The 15,854-nt window shown below is 51.9% G+C and overlaps 2 protein-coding genes across 2 annotated transcripts; both read right to left on the bottom strand.

The window, feature by feature from the left end:
* Nucleotides 1-880: 880 nt before the first annotated feature.
* Nucleotides 881-4,876, bottom strand: LOC310890645 (olfactory receptor 14C36-like). Its single transcript, XM_083852957.1, has 2 exons — nucleotides 3,967-4,876; nucleotides 881-3,247 (listed from the first exon to the last, which is right to left on the bottom strand). The coding sequence occupies exons 1-2, from the start codon at nucleotides 4,680-4,682 to the stop codon at nucleotides 3,004-3,006; spliced, it is 960 nt and encodes a 319-aa protein (XP_083709083.1). The 5' UTR covers nucleotides 4,683-4,876; the 3' UTR covers nucleotides 881-3,003.
* Nucleotides 4,877-10,171: 5,295 nt separating this feature from the next.
* Nucleotides 10,172-13,432, bottom strand: LOC310890640 (olfactory receptor 14C36-like). Its single transcript, XM_083852952.1, has one exon. The coding sequence runs from the start codon at nucleotides 11,682-11,684 to the stop codon at nucleotides 10,746-10,748; it is 939 nt and encodes a 312-aa protein (XP_083709078.1). The 5' UTR covers nucleotides 11,685-13,432; the 3' UTR covers nucleotides 10,172-10,745.
* Between the last annotated feature and the right edge of the window lie 2,422 nt (nucleotides 13,433-15,854).

Raw genomic sequence — 15,854 nt, 5'->3', positions numbered from 1 at the left:
GTGGCCCACAAGCTGATCAGATCCATGGCCCCTCACATCCATCTCTGAATGCCATGTGACTGCACGACATCCTCATGGTTCCTGTCTTGCCCCAAGGGAAAAAGAACCTATAGTTAAATGTTAGGAGAGGGATTGAAGGTGGGGAGGTTAATGCACAGGAGGACAGGGTTTGGATGTTAGTTGTTCATGTACGGCATTAGGGACTACTGCGAACCTTTCTGGGTGAGATCTTAAGCAAATGATTAGTGGGAGGGTTTGGTGTTGGGATTGGGGTGTCAGATCTGTGGTTAGGGTATGTGCAAGCTCATTTGTTTAGCGTTTTGTTTAGGTCTGCAAGAATACTAGAGTTTATTAGAGCATTTTAATACTTTTGTTAAAGGCATGGATCAGGGTGCGCAGGAGAGTAAAGATAAGGGAAAGGTGTTATGGACTAATTTTGGCTCAAGGAATATTGTGGTCAAAACTTAGAGCAGTGGATTCCTGTCAGGGTGTGGAGTGGCATTTAGATTTAGGTATTAATGTTACAGGTTAAAATAAGGTAAGGGCCTCACATGACTGCTTTAAGTCAGCTTTATGGTGGGATCAACATTACCTGAGCATCCTTACCTCTCCAAAATCTTTAGATTCTGCTGGCCAAGTTCTTCTTCCCTCCCCCAGATCTTACATCTCTCCTGGTCAGCCTTGTCCTGACTTCCCCATATCAGTCATCTTCTTTGGGGCAGCTTTTCTGATGGCTTTCATGAACTCAGAGTATCTGTCTCACCTCGGTTGGCTACTGTGCTCCTCGGAAAGAAGCAGCTCCCAAGCCAGCACGGAGAAGGACACAAAGGCTGTAGGAGCACCCTGCACAATGTGCCCAGCAGCTCTGCACCACCACAAAAGCAGCCCTGAAGGATGAGTTCAGGCAAAAGTGAATACCTCTAACATGTCAATACCTATTCAAGACCTCTTCCTCTATGGGGCCTACCAGCTACTTAGGAAGAGAGGATCTCACAAACTGTGTGCAGAGCAGATGCATCTGCTGGCCTATCATGGAGACCAGCAGATGTGAGCCTAAAGGCACAGATCCCACCCAGGAGTCAAGGGGGGACCTGTCAGCTGCTTCACAAAGAGCTCAACTCACAATCCGCTTTAGAGACATTGACTTAGGAAAAGATTAGGAATTTCTGAGGCAGCACTTACCTCATAATACCACACCTACAAAACACCCCCTTTTTGGCTCAGAATCTGCCCGGGTAGAAGTGATCTGGTTGTGACCCTTCAAGCCCGTGGCACTGCTGCTGGGCTCCCAGCCTCTCTGACGCACAGGAGCCAGTGCCGTGCCGGTCCTGGGAGGTGCTAGGGCAGGAGGGACCTTGCAGGCAATGTTCCATCCCCGTGCCTGTTGGCGGTCTCTCAGCTTCTTGCACACAGCAAAGAACACGCTCACATCCAGAAGCCATGTGCCTGAAGCTGGCCTAGAAGACACTCAGGGGAAGCGCCCTCCCAGCCCCAGCCCCAGCTCCAGCCCCAGCCCCAGCTGGCGGTTCTGTTCTGCAGAGCGAGGGGGCTGTGGTGCCCGGGGCACAGGGGCACTCTGCAGGGCCGTGCTGGGCAGGCTGGGAGGCAGACCCAGCTCATGGGGTCACTGCTGTTGCCCCAGGGCTGCAAGGAATCGCTCGCCAGACTCCTTTGCTGGGGCTGCTGCATGCCCTGGGGCTGCAGAGCTCTCCTCTGCCTGCTCACACCAGATTGAGCACTTGAGCTCTGGTCAGTCCACATGGGACAGGCTCACACTCTGCGGGCTTCATTCACTGCTGTCTCCCAGGCTCACGCTGCCCCTGCAAATATCCCCAAATGCTTTGCACGCACTACTCTTGCCCGCAGGTCCCACGTGGCTCTCCAACCTTCCCCTCTTCCCCTGCAGTAGTGGCATCTCACTGGAGGAGGTTTGTGCATCCCCCTCAGCACATGGTCCCCTCAGATTTGACTTTTCCTTTACCAGACTTTTCTTTGGATGGTCACTCATTTTATGAAGTTTTCTATTCACAACCCACTGAGCTCCTTGTCCCTGGAGATCCCCTGACATCTCCTGGCAGCTCCAGATTCCTCTCCAGGCTTGCATCGGCCATCAGACCCACCGCGGGAGGCACAGTCCCGTGCTGATAAGTCCAAGACCAGTTGTATGCTTGGGGAAGTGCCACCACAAATTGAGCTCTTGGTCCATCACTTTGTTCCTTCACAGACCACCCTGGAACTTTCAGCCTGTGTCCTTCCCTCCATGAAGAAGCCCAGAAAACAGAAGAGCAGGGAGCAACCCCTTGGCTCTATTCCTGATAGCACATTTGGAAGAGGTGCCCAGGCTTCTGGGTTTGCCCTGAGCAGCCCCTTTTGTTACTGTGGTGCTAGAAGGGAGGCCAGCTGTGACCCAGGGCTGCACAGTGCCTGCTGCTGCCTGCAGGGACAGGGATGTCACTGCAGAGACAACAGGACTGCCACCAAGGTACATGAGACCTCAAGACTAACACAGATACAAGAGCACAGGAGGAACACACGGGAAAGCAAATGAGAGCAGCAGTGAAAAGGCCACGTCCTGCTGCTGGCCATGGCCATGGCTCCAGGGAAGCAGCAGCCCCGACCCGAAGGCAGCAGAGAGGCAGAGCCCATCGGGCAGTGAGGGGCAGCCGCGAGGGCCAGCGGGGCTGCTCCTCCCTGTGGCAGCTGGGCTCTGGGCCCTGAGCCCCTCCTGCGTGCTGGGGTTGCTCCCCCAGCTGCACAGGAGATGGGAAGAGACGGCAGCTGATAACAATGAATTTCTCCTGGCTTCTTTACTGTATTTATCTACATGTGAAGCCCAGTTTTACATGAGACTATTGGGTCAAAGTAAGTTAGAAAAAATAACAGGCAGAATGTTAAGAATAACTTTATTTAAATGAAAACCACAACTTGGAGAAAATATTCATAAAGACAAATAATAAAAAATATTTTCCTGTTTCTGAAATAAACCTGGAACTCAAGTGAACATTAATGGTCCAAAAAAAGCATGTATCCAAAGAGGTTCTTCATGGCCTCCTTGAGGTCCTGGTTCCTCATGCTGTAGATGAGGGGGTTCAGTGCTGGAGGCACCACCGAGTACAGAACTGCCACCACCAAGTCCGGGGTTGGGGAAGAGATGGAGGGGGGCTTCAGGTAGGCAAACATGGCAGTGCTGACAAAGAGGGAGACCACGGCCAGGTGAGGGAGGCACGTGGAAAAGGCTTTGTGCCGACTATGCATATTAATAATAATAATAATAGTAATAATAATAATGTGTACAAACAAGTGATGCACAATGCAATTGCTCACCACCCGCTGACCGATGCCCAGCCTATCCCCAAGCAGCCGGCCACCCTATCGTGGCCAGTACCCCCATATAAATTGTTCAGCATGACGCCAGATGATATGGAATACCCCTTTGGCCAGTTTGGGTCAGCTGTCCTGGGTCTGTCCCCTCCCAGCACCTGCTGCACCCCGAGCCTACCTGCTGGCAGGACAGAGCGAGAAGCTGAAAAGTCCTTGGCTTGGTGTAAGCACTGCTCTGCATCAATTAAAACATCAGCATGTTATCAGCGCTCTTCTCATCCTAATCCAAAACACAGCACCCTACCAGCTACTAGGAGGAAAATTAACTCTGTCCTAACTGAAACCAGGACAAATGCTACACCTAAGGGTCACAACTTGCCTGAGATTAACTTGAGTTAAACTAGAAAGGAGAGATAGACAGTTCCTTAGTAAGTAAATAATACAACTAGAATCAGTTTCTTCAGTGTGGCTTTCAGCTCCTGGTTCCTCATGCTGTAGATGAGGGGGTTCACTGCTGGAGGTACTACTACATATAAAACTGCCACCACCAGGTCCAAGGATGGGGACGAGATAGAGGGGGGCTTCAGGTAGGCAAACAGGGCAGTGCTGAGAAAGAGGGAGACCACAGCCAGGTGAGGGAGGCACGTGGAAAAGGCTTTGTGTTGGCCCTGCTCAGAGGGCATCCTCAGCACGGCTCTGAGGATCTGCACATAGGACAGCACAATGAAAACAAAACAGCCAAATGCTAAACATGCACTAACAACCAGAAGTACAACTTCCTTTAGGTAGTCTGAACCTGAGCAGGAGAGCTTGAGGATCTGGGGGATTTCACAGAAGAACTGGTCCACAGCATTGCCTTGGCAGAGGGGCAGGGAAAAGGTAGTGGTCGTGTGCAGGACAGCAGTGAGAAAGCCACTGCCCCAGGCAGCTGCTGCCATCTGGGCACAAGCTCTGCTGCCCACGAGGCTCCCGTAGTGCAGGGGCTTGCAGATGGCAACGTAGCGGTCGTAGGACATGACGGTGAGAACATAAAATTCTGCTCCAATCAAAAAGGCAAAGAAAAAGACCTGGGCAGCACACCCTTGATAGGAGATGGCCCTGGTGTCCCAGAGGGCATTGGCCATGGCTTTGGGGAGAGTGGTGGAGATGCAGCCCAGGTCGAGGAGGGCGAGGTTGAGGAGGAAGAAGTACATGGGGGTGTGGAGGCGGTGGTCGCAGGCTACGGCGGTGAGGATGAGGCCGTTGCCCAGGAGGGCAGCCAGGTAGATGCCCAGGAAGAGCCCGAAGTGCAGGAGCTGCAGCTCGCGCGTGTCTGCCAATGCCAGCAGGAGGAACTCGCTCACAGAGCTGCTGTTGGCCATTTGCTGTCTTTAGAGACAGTTCTCTGTTGAAGAGAGAAGGCAGAACAGTGTTAGAAGAGGCTTCTCTGAGGAAAACCTACTGCAAGCCTTAGAGCACCCCCAGCCCAAGCCTCTCTCTATGCAGGAGAACCTTTCTGCAGCTCTCTTGCTTCAGCTGCAGCTGGTGCTGGCTGAGAGTGGCCCTGGGAGCCGGAGCTGCTGTGGGCTCCAGAGGAGTCCTTCCTGCTGTGCAGCAGGAGGAAGGCAGGAACATGGGGGAAACTCAAGTTCAGTCCACTGGTCCGACCAGAAGATTTGCAGTGTTGCTTCAAGGAAAGTATCCAATGATTGTGTAGAACAAGGGACATTTATTTGTTTCATTTTCTGGTAGCTACGCCTGTAATGTTTAGGAAGAACCATCTATTCGGTTTTCCCCTGAGAAGAAACTACCGACAGCTGAGAGCAGAGAAGCCCCAGACCAAGTGCATATGGGCAGGATCCTCACCTGGTCTTGCATGAGCAGGATCTCAGCTTTTCCCTCTTTGCCAGGGCTGCAGAGGCCTCACTCCAGCTGCCCACAGACAGCCATCCAGCAGCACGGACATGGTCTTAGCACGGAGGTGTCTCCTCCTTGGGGCACCTGGATAACACAAGGATGCCACGAGAGAGCTGCATCGTGCTGGAGAGCAGCCTGCAGACCAGAAGAACACCCCACAGACAGACATGAATATCTGCAGTCCGGGCTGTTCCAATATCCCATCTGCATCCCCTGCAGTATCTGGAGGAGGATTGGCCACTCCAATCTTGGCTGACCAGGGGCAGCTGGGTTATGACACTCCAAGGGGCTTCTGCCAGACGTCCTCACCTCGCAGTGCCATCCAGCAGGACTCCCAAAGCCTACTGCATTGCCCACTGCCCTCCCAGGAACAAGACCCAGCAGGAGACCCTTCCAGGACGTGCAGCTGCATGGCCCTGCAGCCAGAGACGTACCTTGTCAAGGGCTGTGCAGATTTCTCCTGCAGGCAGCTCTCAGCATCCTCCCACTGCCAACTGCCTCCAAGCCCTCTCTCCTTCTCTCCTGTCCCCGTGCCACCTGCGGTCAGAGCCCCCAGCCCTGCTGCGCTGTGCACAGGAGCTGCTCCTGGGCAGAGCTGTCTCTCTGCACCAGGGCCCCCTTGCCACGAGCTCTCTCTGTCCCACGAGCCCGGCCCAGCTCAGCACCACACGCCCAGCCCAAGGCATTGGAATCCCCCCTCGGGGGGCTTTGGTGAGGAGCCCACGAACCTCAGGCACTGAGAGACAATGGAAGACATCTCTCAACAAGTCCAAGTCAGAGGCAAGTTTCCTGCAGTGTCCCCCTGAGGGCCAGCACTGACACAGCCTCCCTTGGAGCTCGTTAGAGCAGAGCATTGGAGGCAGTGAGGACAAGCAGACAAAGGCAATGTGAAGGTGACCCTGATGTGTAGGAAAACTGGATGTGTGTCACAAAGACCAAGGGCCAGGCCTTAACCCTTGGCCTCTGGGAAGGGAGATGATTTCCCTTCACACACTGCTCAGGGCTCTTCGTGGGGCAGGAGGAGATGGGGATGTGCATGGGCAAGTGCAGAAGAAGGCTACGAGCCCTGCCTGGTTCATGGGTGGGGGCGAGGAGGCAATGAGGCCCTGGTGTTTTACCGATAAGCTGTCTCCTCCTAGGCCTCAGTGGCAGAGACAACAGCCAGAGCCATGGACACAAAGCCCTGGGTCCTGTTGGGACTTTCAGCCTTGTCACAGCCCTTGCTGCTCTCCACACTAGGCTGTCCTAGGGACTTCCAGACCTGTACCTGTTTTCTTGCTGGCTGTACACCCTTGTCCGTGTGGTATCTCACAGGATCTGAGCTGAGTCTGATAACTCAGATTTTCTTGGTGGCCATGCTCCTCGTAAGGCAGCTCTGTAGGAAGCTGGCCTGGTTCCTGGGGAGCAGCACCACTGCTCGTATGGCATCCCTCGTGGTGCCCAGGCCCTCCTCCTCCTGGGCAGTGCTCACTCAGCAGGGTCCCAGTCTGCCCTGATGTGTGGGGTTATTGTTCTTCTGGTGCAGGACTGGGCTCTTCTCCTTGTAAATGCCACGATGTTTCTGTAGGCAACATCCTGCAGTTTCTCAAGGTTCTCCCACATGGATGCTGCATTCTGTCAGCTGTTAACATCTGCAGGCAGACAGTTCAACCTTCGTGTGATTGTGCTTTCTCTGACAAGACAGCGGCATGAGGAGCTGCAGGAAGGTTTGGATAACACAGGAGTAACCAGCTGAATGGAATCGCAGCACAGAGTCACAGAAGGGCAGGGGATGGAAGGCTGCCAGATTCCACCTCCTCTGTGCTTCCTTCTCATGCATGCTGTCAGTTTGTCTGGAGCTGTGTCCTGAATGTTATGGGGCTGTGCAGGTCAAAGTTAGAAGGGCCAAAGCGCTGGTAGAGCTCAATCTGTCTATTACTGTCAAAGACAATAAAAACCGTTTATATAAACACTTTAATAAAGGACGATTAAGAAGACTCATCATCCTTTAATGGATGTGGGGGTAAACCTGGTGACAAGAGATGAGGTAAAGGCTGAGGCACTTAATGTCTTCTTTGCCTCAGGCTCTAGCAGCAAGACCAGTTGTTCCCCTAGACATTTCTTCCTCCTCCTTGCCAGTGCCACCCTTCCTAAGTGATTCTGTGGCAGTTTTTTTCTCTCCTGCTCTTTCCTACTACCAAAGAAAGCTCCATCAGGGTGGAAACAACTCCTGAAGTAGGCATCTCAACCCATCAGGCTCCTTGCGGCCTGTCAGCCAAGCAGACAGAAGTCACCTCACCAGCATCTCCCAAGGCCTGGGCCTGCTGCTGGCCTTGCAGCTTCTTGGCTAGACACAGCCAAGTCTTGTGCCTCCTGCTGTGCAGTCCTGGCCTCAAGCAGAAGGGACAGGACAAGCCCTGTGCGGGCCTTCTTTCTGTCTGGGTCCTCCTGGGGATGGAGGCAGAGGGGATCCCACAGTCGGCATGCCAAGCAGGGGCCTTCTGCTGGCCTAGCAGGGCCACTGGCAGATGGCAGCCCCAAAGTGCAGATCCCAGGGAGAAGCCAAGGGTGACCTGCCACCTCCAGACACAAGGGACCTCACAGTCCCTTTGCGTGACACGTTCCTGCTGCTGCCCTATCAGCTGCAGAGACAGAAGTGACCTCCCTGTCACTGCTACAGCCACATTCTTCCTGCTGGGGCAGGAGATCCTGAGGTAGATCTGAGCTCTCTCTAGACCTCTCGGTACCTGTTTTTTCTTTCTGGGGTAGACATTAAGCAAAGTTTTAGTGGGAGTGTTTGCTGATCTGCTTGTGGTGTCAGATCTGTGTTTAAAGTATGGACAAGCTCTATGCTTTAGGTTTTTGTTTAGGTCTCCCAAAAAGTCTAGGTTTAAATAGAACATTTTAATGCTAGTGTTAAGGGAAGGCATTAGGATTAGCAAGAGAGAAAACTGATTCCTGTCGGAGTGTTGGAGTAGCATTTAGGTTTAGGGATTAAAATTCCTCGTTCAAGTAAGATAAGGGCCATACGTGACTGTTTTAAGCCAGTGTTACCGCAGCATCAACATTATATGACCCCTCTTACCTCTGCGAAATCATTAATTTCTGCTGGCCAAGCTCTTCTTCCCACCCCGAAATCTCACATCTCTCTCGTCCAGGCTGCTCCTGACCTCCCCATATCTTATTGGGATCAGCTTTCTGATGACATTCTTGATCCCCGAGTATCTGTCTCACCTCTGTTGGCTACTCTAGTCTTGAGACAGAAGAGGCATTGTAGTCAGGATGGAAAAGGACACAAAGTCTTTAGGAACATCCTCCACAACGTGCCCATCGGCTCTGCACCTCCACAAAACTGCGCTTCCTACCTACAAGTTTTGTTTCCAGAATGGCTTCGATGGTCCAGGGTTCCTTTTTCCCAGGCCCTTATGCATGGATTTGTTTTGGATGTGCAGGGATGGGATAAGAAAATCCAAGGCACGGATGGAACTGAGCTTATCAAGTGAAGCAAAGAATAACAGGAAGCGATTCTACAGATACATGGCTCAGAAAAGAAAGGCCAAGGAGAGTGTTCCCCCTCTGGTGGATGAGAAGGGTGAACTGGTAATGACAGACATGGAGAAGGCTGAGGGACTCAGCAACGTCTTTGCCTCAGTTTTCACTGCCACTCAGGCTTCCAGGGTCTTTCATTTCCCTGAACCCAGAGATGGAGACTGGGGGTCAAAGTCCCACCCAGTGTAAGTGAAGAGCAGGTTTGGGAACACCTTGTGAAACTAAACACGTACAAGTCTATGGGGCCTTATGACATGCACCCCAGGTCCTGAGGGAACTGGCTGATGTAGTTGCCAAGCCTCTCTCCATCATATCTGAAGAGTCCTGGCAGTCGGGTGAAGTCCCTGGTGACTGGAAAAAAGGGAAACATCACTCCCCTTTTGATGAACGGTAGAAAGGAGGACCCAGGGAGCTACAGAATGGTGAACCTCACCTCTGTGTCTGGCAAACCATGGAAAAGATCCTCCTGGAATCAGTGTCAGGCACATGCAAGACAAAGAAGTGATCCGAGACACCCAGCATGGCTTCACCAAAAAGTAAATCGTGCCATATCGAATTGGTGGCTTTCTACAATGGAGTGACCACATCAGACGGCAAGGGAAGACCGACCGATGTCATCTACTGATACTTCTGTAAGACCTTTGACACGGTCCCACATGACATCCTGGTCTCCAAATTGGAGAGAGACGCATTTGATGGGTGCACCATTCAGTGGCTAAAGGTCAAAACCACAGAGTGGCAATCAATGGATCTATATCCAAGTGGAGGGTCGTGACAAGTGCTTTACCTCAGGGGTCTGTCCTGGGACCAGTACTGTTTAATGTCTTCATCAATGACATAGACAGCGACATTGAGTGCAGATGCCACCAAGCTGAGTGGTGGATACTATAGATACTATAGTGATATACTAGTGATACTATAGAAGGAAGGGATGGCATCCAAGGGGTCCTGGACAGGCTTGAGCACTGGGCCCATGTGATCCTTATGACGTTTAGGAAGTCCAAGTGCAAGGTGCTGCACCTGGGCCAGGGAAATCCCAGACATGGGGATAGGCTGGGAGAAGAACTCATTGAGAGCAGCCCTGCAGAGAAGGACTTGGGGGTTCTGCTGCATGAAATGCTCAACATGAGCCAGCAGTGAGCACATACAGCCCAGAAGGCCAAGTGCATCCTGGGCTGCATCAAGAGAGGAGTGGCCAGCAGGTGGAGGCAGGTGATTGTCCCCCTCTGCTCTGCCCTTGTGAGGCCCCACTTGGAGTCCTGCATCCAGGTCTGGGTACCCCAGCACAAGAAGGATGTTGGCTGTTAGAGTGGATCCAAAGGAGGGCCACGAAGATGATCAAGGGGCTGGAGCACCTCTCCTATGAAGAAAGGCTGAGAGAGCTGGGGCTGTTCAGCCTACCAGGTGAGAAGGCTCCGGGGTGATGTCATTGCAGATTTTCAATACTTAGAGTGGTCTTATAAAGTGGATGCAGAAGGACTCTTCACTCAGGTAGACAGTGATAGGACAAGGGGAAGTGGTTTTAAATTAAAAGGGGAGATTCCTATTAGAGGTTAGAAAGAAAGTTTTCACTCAGAGGATAGTGAGGCACTGGAACAGGTTTTCCACAGAGGTATTGGATGCCCCATCCCTGCAGGTCTTCAAGAGCAAGGTAGATGAAGTCTTGAGCAACCACGATCTCTTGGGAGGTGTCACTGCCCATGGTAGGGGGATTGGAACTAGATGATCTTTGAGGTCCTTTCCAGCCCAGGCCATTCTGTGATTCCATGATTCTATGACCGGATGAAAATAATTTTATAACTTGTTATGTAGAAAGATAAGAATAACATTATTTCTATCAATATAAAATATTGTAAAAATATTAATAAAAATAGACTTAACGAAATCATTCTCTCATTTTCCCAAATAAACAGGTAGTCCTGTTAGGATTATTTCTAATATTATATTTTGAAAATAAGTATAATGACAAAAATGATATGATAATAATCACAATAATGAAGTCATTCTTGATGATGAAGAAGCATGTATAGAAATATTTTCCTCACTGCATCTTTGAGCTCCTTGTTCCTCATGCTGCAGATGAGGGGGTTCACTGCCGGAGGCACCACTGAGTACAGAAATGACACCACCAGGTCCAGGGATGGGGAGGAGATGGAAGGGGGCTTCAGGTAGGCAAACAAGCCAGTGCTAACAGTCATAGAGACCACGGCCAGGTGAGGGAGGCACGTGGAAAAGGCTTTGTGCCGGCCCTGCTCAGAGGGGATCCTCAGCACTGCCCTGAAGATCTGCACATAGGACACCACAATGAAAACAAAACAACCAACACCTATACAGAAGCTGACAGCAGTAAGCCCAACTTCCCTGAGGTAGGCATCTGAGCAGGAGAGCTTGAGGATCTGGGGGATCTCACAGAAGAACTGGTCCACAGCATTGCCTTGGCAGAGGGGGAGGGAAAATGTAGTGGCCGTGTGCAGGACAGCATTGAGAAAGCCACTGCCCCAGGCAGCTGCTGCCATCTGGGCACAAGCTCTGCTGCCCACGAGGCTCCCGTAGTGCAGGGGCTTGCAGATGGCAATATAGCGGTCATAGGACATGATGGTGAGAACATAAAATTCTGACAAAATCAAGAAGACAAACAGAAAGACCTCTGCAGCACATCCTTGATAGGAGATGGCCCTGGTGTCCCAGAGGGCATTGGCCATGGCTTTGGGGAGAGTGGTGGAGATGGATCCCAGGTCGAGGAGGGCAAGGTTGAGGAGGAAGAAGTACATGGGGGTGTGGAGGCGGTGGTCACAGGCTACGGCGGTGAGGATGAGGCCGTTGCCCAGGAGGGCAGCCAGGTAGATGCCCAGGAAGAGCCCGAAGTGCAGGAGCTGCAGCTCGCGCGTGTCTGCGAATGCCAGCAGGAGGAACTCGGTGATGGAACTTCTGTTGGACATCTGCTGTTTAGAGGCATTGGGTTCTGCTCAAAGAATAGAAAGACATTCATAATGTACAACCGACTTAGCAGAGGAAAACTCCTACCATTTCTCATTTAAACCTCCCCAAATGATTCTCCACATCCAGGCAGGCATATGGCAGGTCCCTTTCCTGAGTTCTACTTGGTCCTGCCTTAGGGTGTCCCTGGGAGCAGGAGACTTTGTTGTGGGCAATGGAAGAGTCAGTCCTGTCCTACAGCCAGACATAAAGAGGAATTTGGTTTTATCTCAGCTTTACTTTACTCCTAATACCAAAGACTTTTGCCGCAGTTTGGCTCACATTCAAACCAACTGTTGAGGAGTGCTGTTGGGATTTTTTATTTTTATTTTGTATTTTTTATTCTAGCTGCCCCAAGACACCTGAAGGCTGCTTCTAAGTCCGAGTTAAGGCCCGAAGTCCATCAGTCCTGCTATCAGCTGCCCTCTGTGGGCATTTCTTTGATCTACAAGACAGCTGCACTCAGAAGAACATCTCAAAAAAAACATGGACGCTGCTCAGAGCAGAGGAAACCAGGCTCCCAGTGCCCATCTCCAGACCCCTCACCCTGTCCCCGTACTCCCCTTCCCCCAGGCACCCTGAGGGCTCACTCCATGGGCATATGAAACCCCCATCCCCAGGCAGCCTGGGAACAAGAGCAGCAGCAGCACGGCCAGGTGGAGAAGCCAGGAGGAATGGCAGCGTGCTGCTGCCAGGGGAGGCAAGGCCAGGGAGGGACAGACGGACACTCAGCACACCCTCCTGTGCTGCAGCTCTGCCTGCAGAGGAGGCAGCTCCTGCTGGGGACAGCGGGGGCTTGAGGGCACAGGCTGTGCTGGTGGCAGAGGAGAGCAGGGGGTGTCCCAGGGAAGGCGTCTGCCCTGCAGGGGCTGGCGGGCTGGCAGGGAGGTGCCTGAGCCCTCCCTCGCACAGCATTTCTGGCAGCAGCTCCCTCTCACCGCCTGCCCATGTCCCTGCTGCCTGCCCGTGTTCCTGCTGGGAGCCGCTTCTGTGTCCCCACATCTCTTCCCTGTCCATGCTCACAGACCCATCCCACAAGCTGTGTACTCAGATTCACTCAGATTGCCTTCCACTGCAGGAATCTGAAAGTACAGAATTCAAAAAAAGCTCAGATAAACTGATGCTCAGTCTTCCTCTTGAAATGCCCCCTTATAAATGACATTCTCTACAGCATCTTCTACACTTTTCTGGAAAAACAGAGATACAACTATCCCGACAGATGCTGTCAGGCATCGGATTTGCCAGCTGTAGAAGACCCCTCTGGCAACCCCACCTGCATGGCCCTGCTGCCAGAGACTCACGGTGCCAAGAGCCTGCAGATCTGTCCTGCCACATGCTGCCCTCTGTTGTTGGCTCCTCACTGCCTCCAAGCCCTCTCTCCTTCTCTCCTGTCCCCGTGCCAGCTGCGGTCAGAGCCCCCAGCCCTGCTGCGCTGTGCACAGGAGCTGCTCCTGGGCAGAGCTGTCTCTCTGCACCAGGGCCCTCTTGCCACGAGCTCTCTCTGTCCCACGAGCCCGGCCCAGCTCAGCAGCACACGCCCAGCCCCAGGCCTTGGAATCCCCCCTCGGGGGGCTTTGCTGAGGAGCCCACAAACCTCAGGCACTGAGAGACAATGGAAGACATCTCTCAACAAGTCCAAGTCAGAGGCAAGTTTCCTGCAGTGTCCCCCTGAGGGCCAGCCCTGACACAGCCTCCCTTGGAGCTCGTTAGAGCAGAGAATTGGAGGCAGGGAGGAAAAGGAGATAAAGGCAATGTGAAGGTGGCACTGATATGTAGGAAAACTGGATGTGTTTCACCAAGCAGAAGGGCCAGGCCTTGACTCCCAGCCCCTGGGAAGGGAGATCCTTTCCCTTCACACACTGCTCAGGGCTCTTCGTGGGGCAGGAGGAGATGGGGATGTGCATGGGCAAGTGCAGGAGAATGGTACGAGCCCTGCCTGGTTCATGGGTGGGGGCGAGGAGGCAATGAGGCCCTGGTGTTTTCACGATAAGCTGTCTCCTCCTAGGCCTCAGTGGCACAGACAACAGCCAGAGCCATGGACACAAAGCCCTGGGTCCTGTTGGGCCTCTCAGCCTTGTCACAGCCCTCTGTCCTGTCTACACCAGACTGTCCTAGGGACTCGCAGACCTGCACATCTTTTCCTGCTGGCTCTCAGCCCTTGTCCGTGTGGTGTCACACCGGATCTGAGCTGAGTCTGATACCTCAGATCTTCTTGGTGGCCATGCTCCTCGTAAGGCAGCTCTGTAGGAAGCTGGCCTGGTTCCTGGGGAGCAGCACCACTGCTCGTATGGCATCCCTCGTGGTGCCCAGGCCCTCCTCCTCCTGGGCACTGCTCACTCAGCAGGGTCCCAGTCTGCCCTGATGTGGGGGGTTCCTCTTCCTCCGGTGCAGGACTGGGCTCTTCTTCTTGTAAAGATCAAGTGGTTCATTTAGGCCAAATCCTGCAGTTTCTCTAGGTTCCCCTGGACAGATGCTTCTTTCTGTCAGCTGTTAATGTCTGCAGGCAGATGGCTCACCCTGATTATGCCGTCCCTCACAAGGTAACAGCAGCAGGAATTTGCAGGACAGTTTGGACAATACGGCAGCAACCAGTTGAATGGAATTACAGCACAGAATCATTTAAGGGTACGGGATAGAAGGCTGCCAAATTCCACTTTTTCTCTTCTTCCTTCTCATGCATGCTGTTATTTTGTCTGGAGCTGTGTCCTATAAACAAACACTGCACCATACCAGCTAATAGGAAGAAAATAAAGTCTATCCCAGCCCCAACGAGGACAATATCCACCCCATATTCCACACCATCTGCATCGTGCTCAGCTCCAGTACTTTCTAATTAATCACCAGCACATTTCTCTTTTGATATACACACAGAGATATCATGCCCTTAGTCTGTGGGTGTCCTGGAGTTGGCTAGGATGGAGTTAATTTTCCTCCTAGTAGCTGGTATGATGCTGTGTTTTGCATTTAGCATGAGAATAATGATTATCACACACTGATGGCTTAGTTGTTGCCCAGCAGTGGAGGGCTCGGGGTGCCTGAGGAGCTGGGGGGGACAGAAGCAGGACGGCTGACCCCAAGTGGCCAAAGGGATGTTCCATACCGCAGCCGTCATGCTGAACAATCAATATGGGGTGGCTGGCCAGGGTAGGGGGTACCACTGCTGCGGGACAGGCAATCACCATCACAATCATCATCATCATTGTCCGTATTATTTGTCTTCCCTTTCTGTCCTATTAAACTGTCTTTATCTCAACCCATGACTTTTTTTTTTTTAGTTTATTTTATTTTTTTCCCCCTCCTCATTCTGTCCTGCATTCGCTGGGGGTGTAGCATGGTGTGTGTGTGAGGGAATGGCTGTGTGGTGCTGAGCTGCCTGCTGGGTTAAAACACGCTCTTTTTGGTGCCCGACATGGAGCATAAAGTTTGAGCCAATGACAGATCTCACCACAGCATGTTCAAAGTAAACCTTTATAAGCATGAGTTGATTTTAATGGTTGCTGATCAAAAACTTGATTTTCTTTCTTTTTTTATTTTTTTTTTTTAATCTCAGGTCTGTTGTGCTCAATTTCAAAACTGTGTTGTATAGCACATGACTTCCTGTATGTCTCCCCTGTCATGCTGTTTATCTTTTCTGATGGCTGCTTCAAGTTTATTCTTTTGTTGTATCGTGTAACACTGGCTTATGATATGACTCAGAAACTATTAAGAATTACACTCTTGACCTTTTCTCCTCAGGAAACCAAGCCATGGGGGAGACAAGGGGAGGACACTTTTCCCCGCTGGTTCACTCTCCCTTTCTCCTTCACCTCCCCCTTCTCCTCCAGCCTAATTACAGTAGCTCTTCAAAGCTCTGAATATCCTTGGGATGGTCAAACCAGCATGTTCCTATTGTTATGTCTCCTGCATATTTTTCAGCTTTTGTTTATGTTTAAGCAACTACTTAATGCATGCCATCCAGAGATCTGTCCAGAGGCAGGAGAGTGAGGAGTGGCAGGGACTGTGGGACGATCTGGGCAGGCACCTAGAGCAGGGGGCACCTCCAAAGCTTTGGAACTTCATCCCTGAGAAAGTACAGAATCCTAAAAAACTGCGAAATGCTTGAAAAAGTTGTGTTATCACCCTGGCATTTCCAA

This window comes from Anser anser (genome assembly GCF_964211835.1).
Source record: "Anser anser genome assembly, contig: HAP1_SCAFFOLD_32, whole genome shotgun sequence".
In the NCBI taxonomy this organism is placed as follows: Eukaryota; Metazoa; Chordata; class Aves; order Anseriformes; family Anatidae; genus Anser; species Anser anser.
The sequence above is the reverse complement of the archived record's forward strand: the minus strand, read 5'-3'. Positions and strand labels throughout refer to the sequence as shown.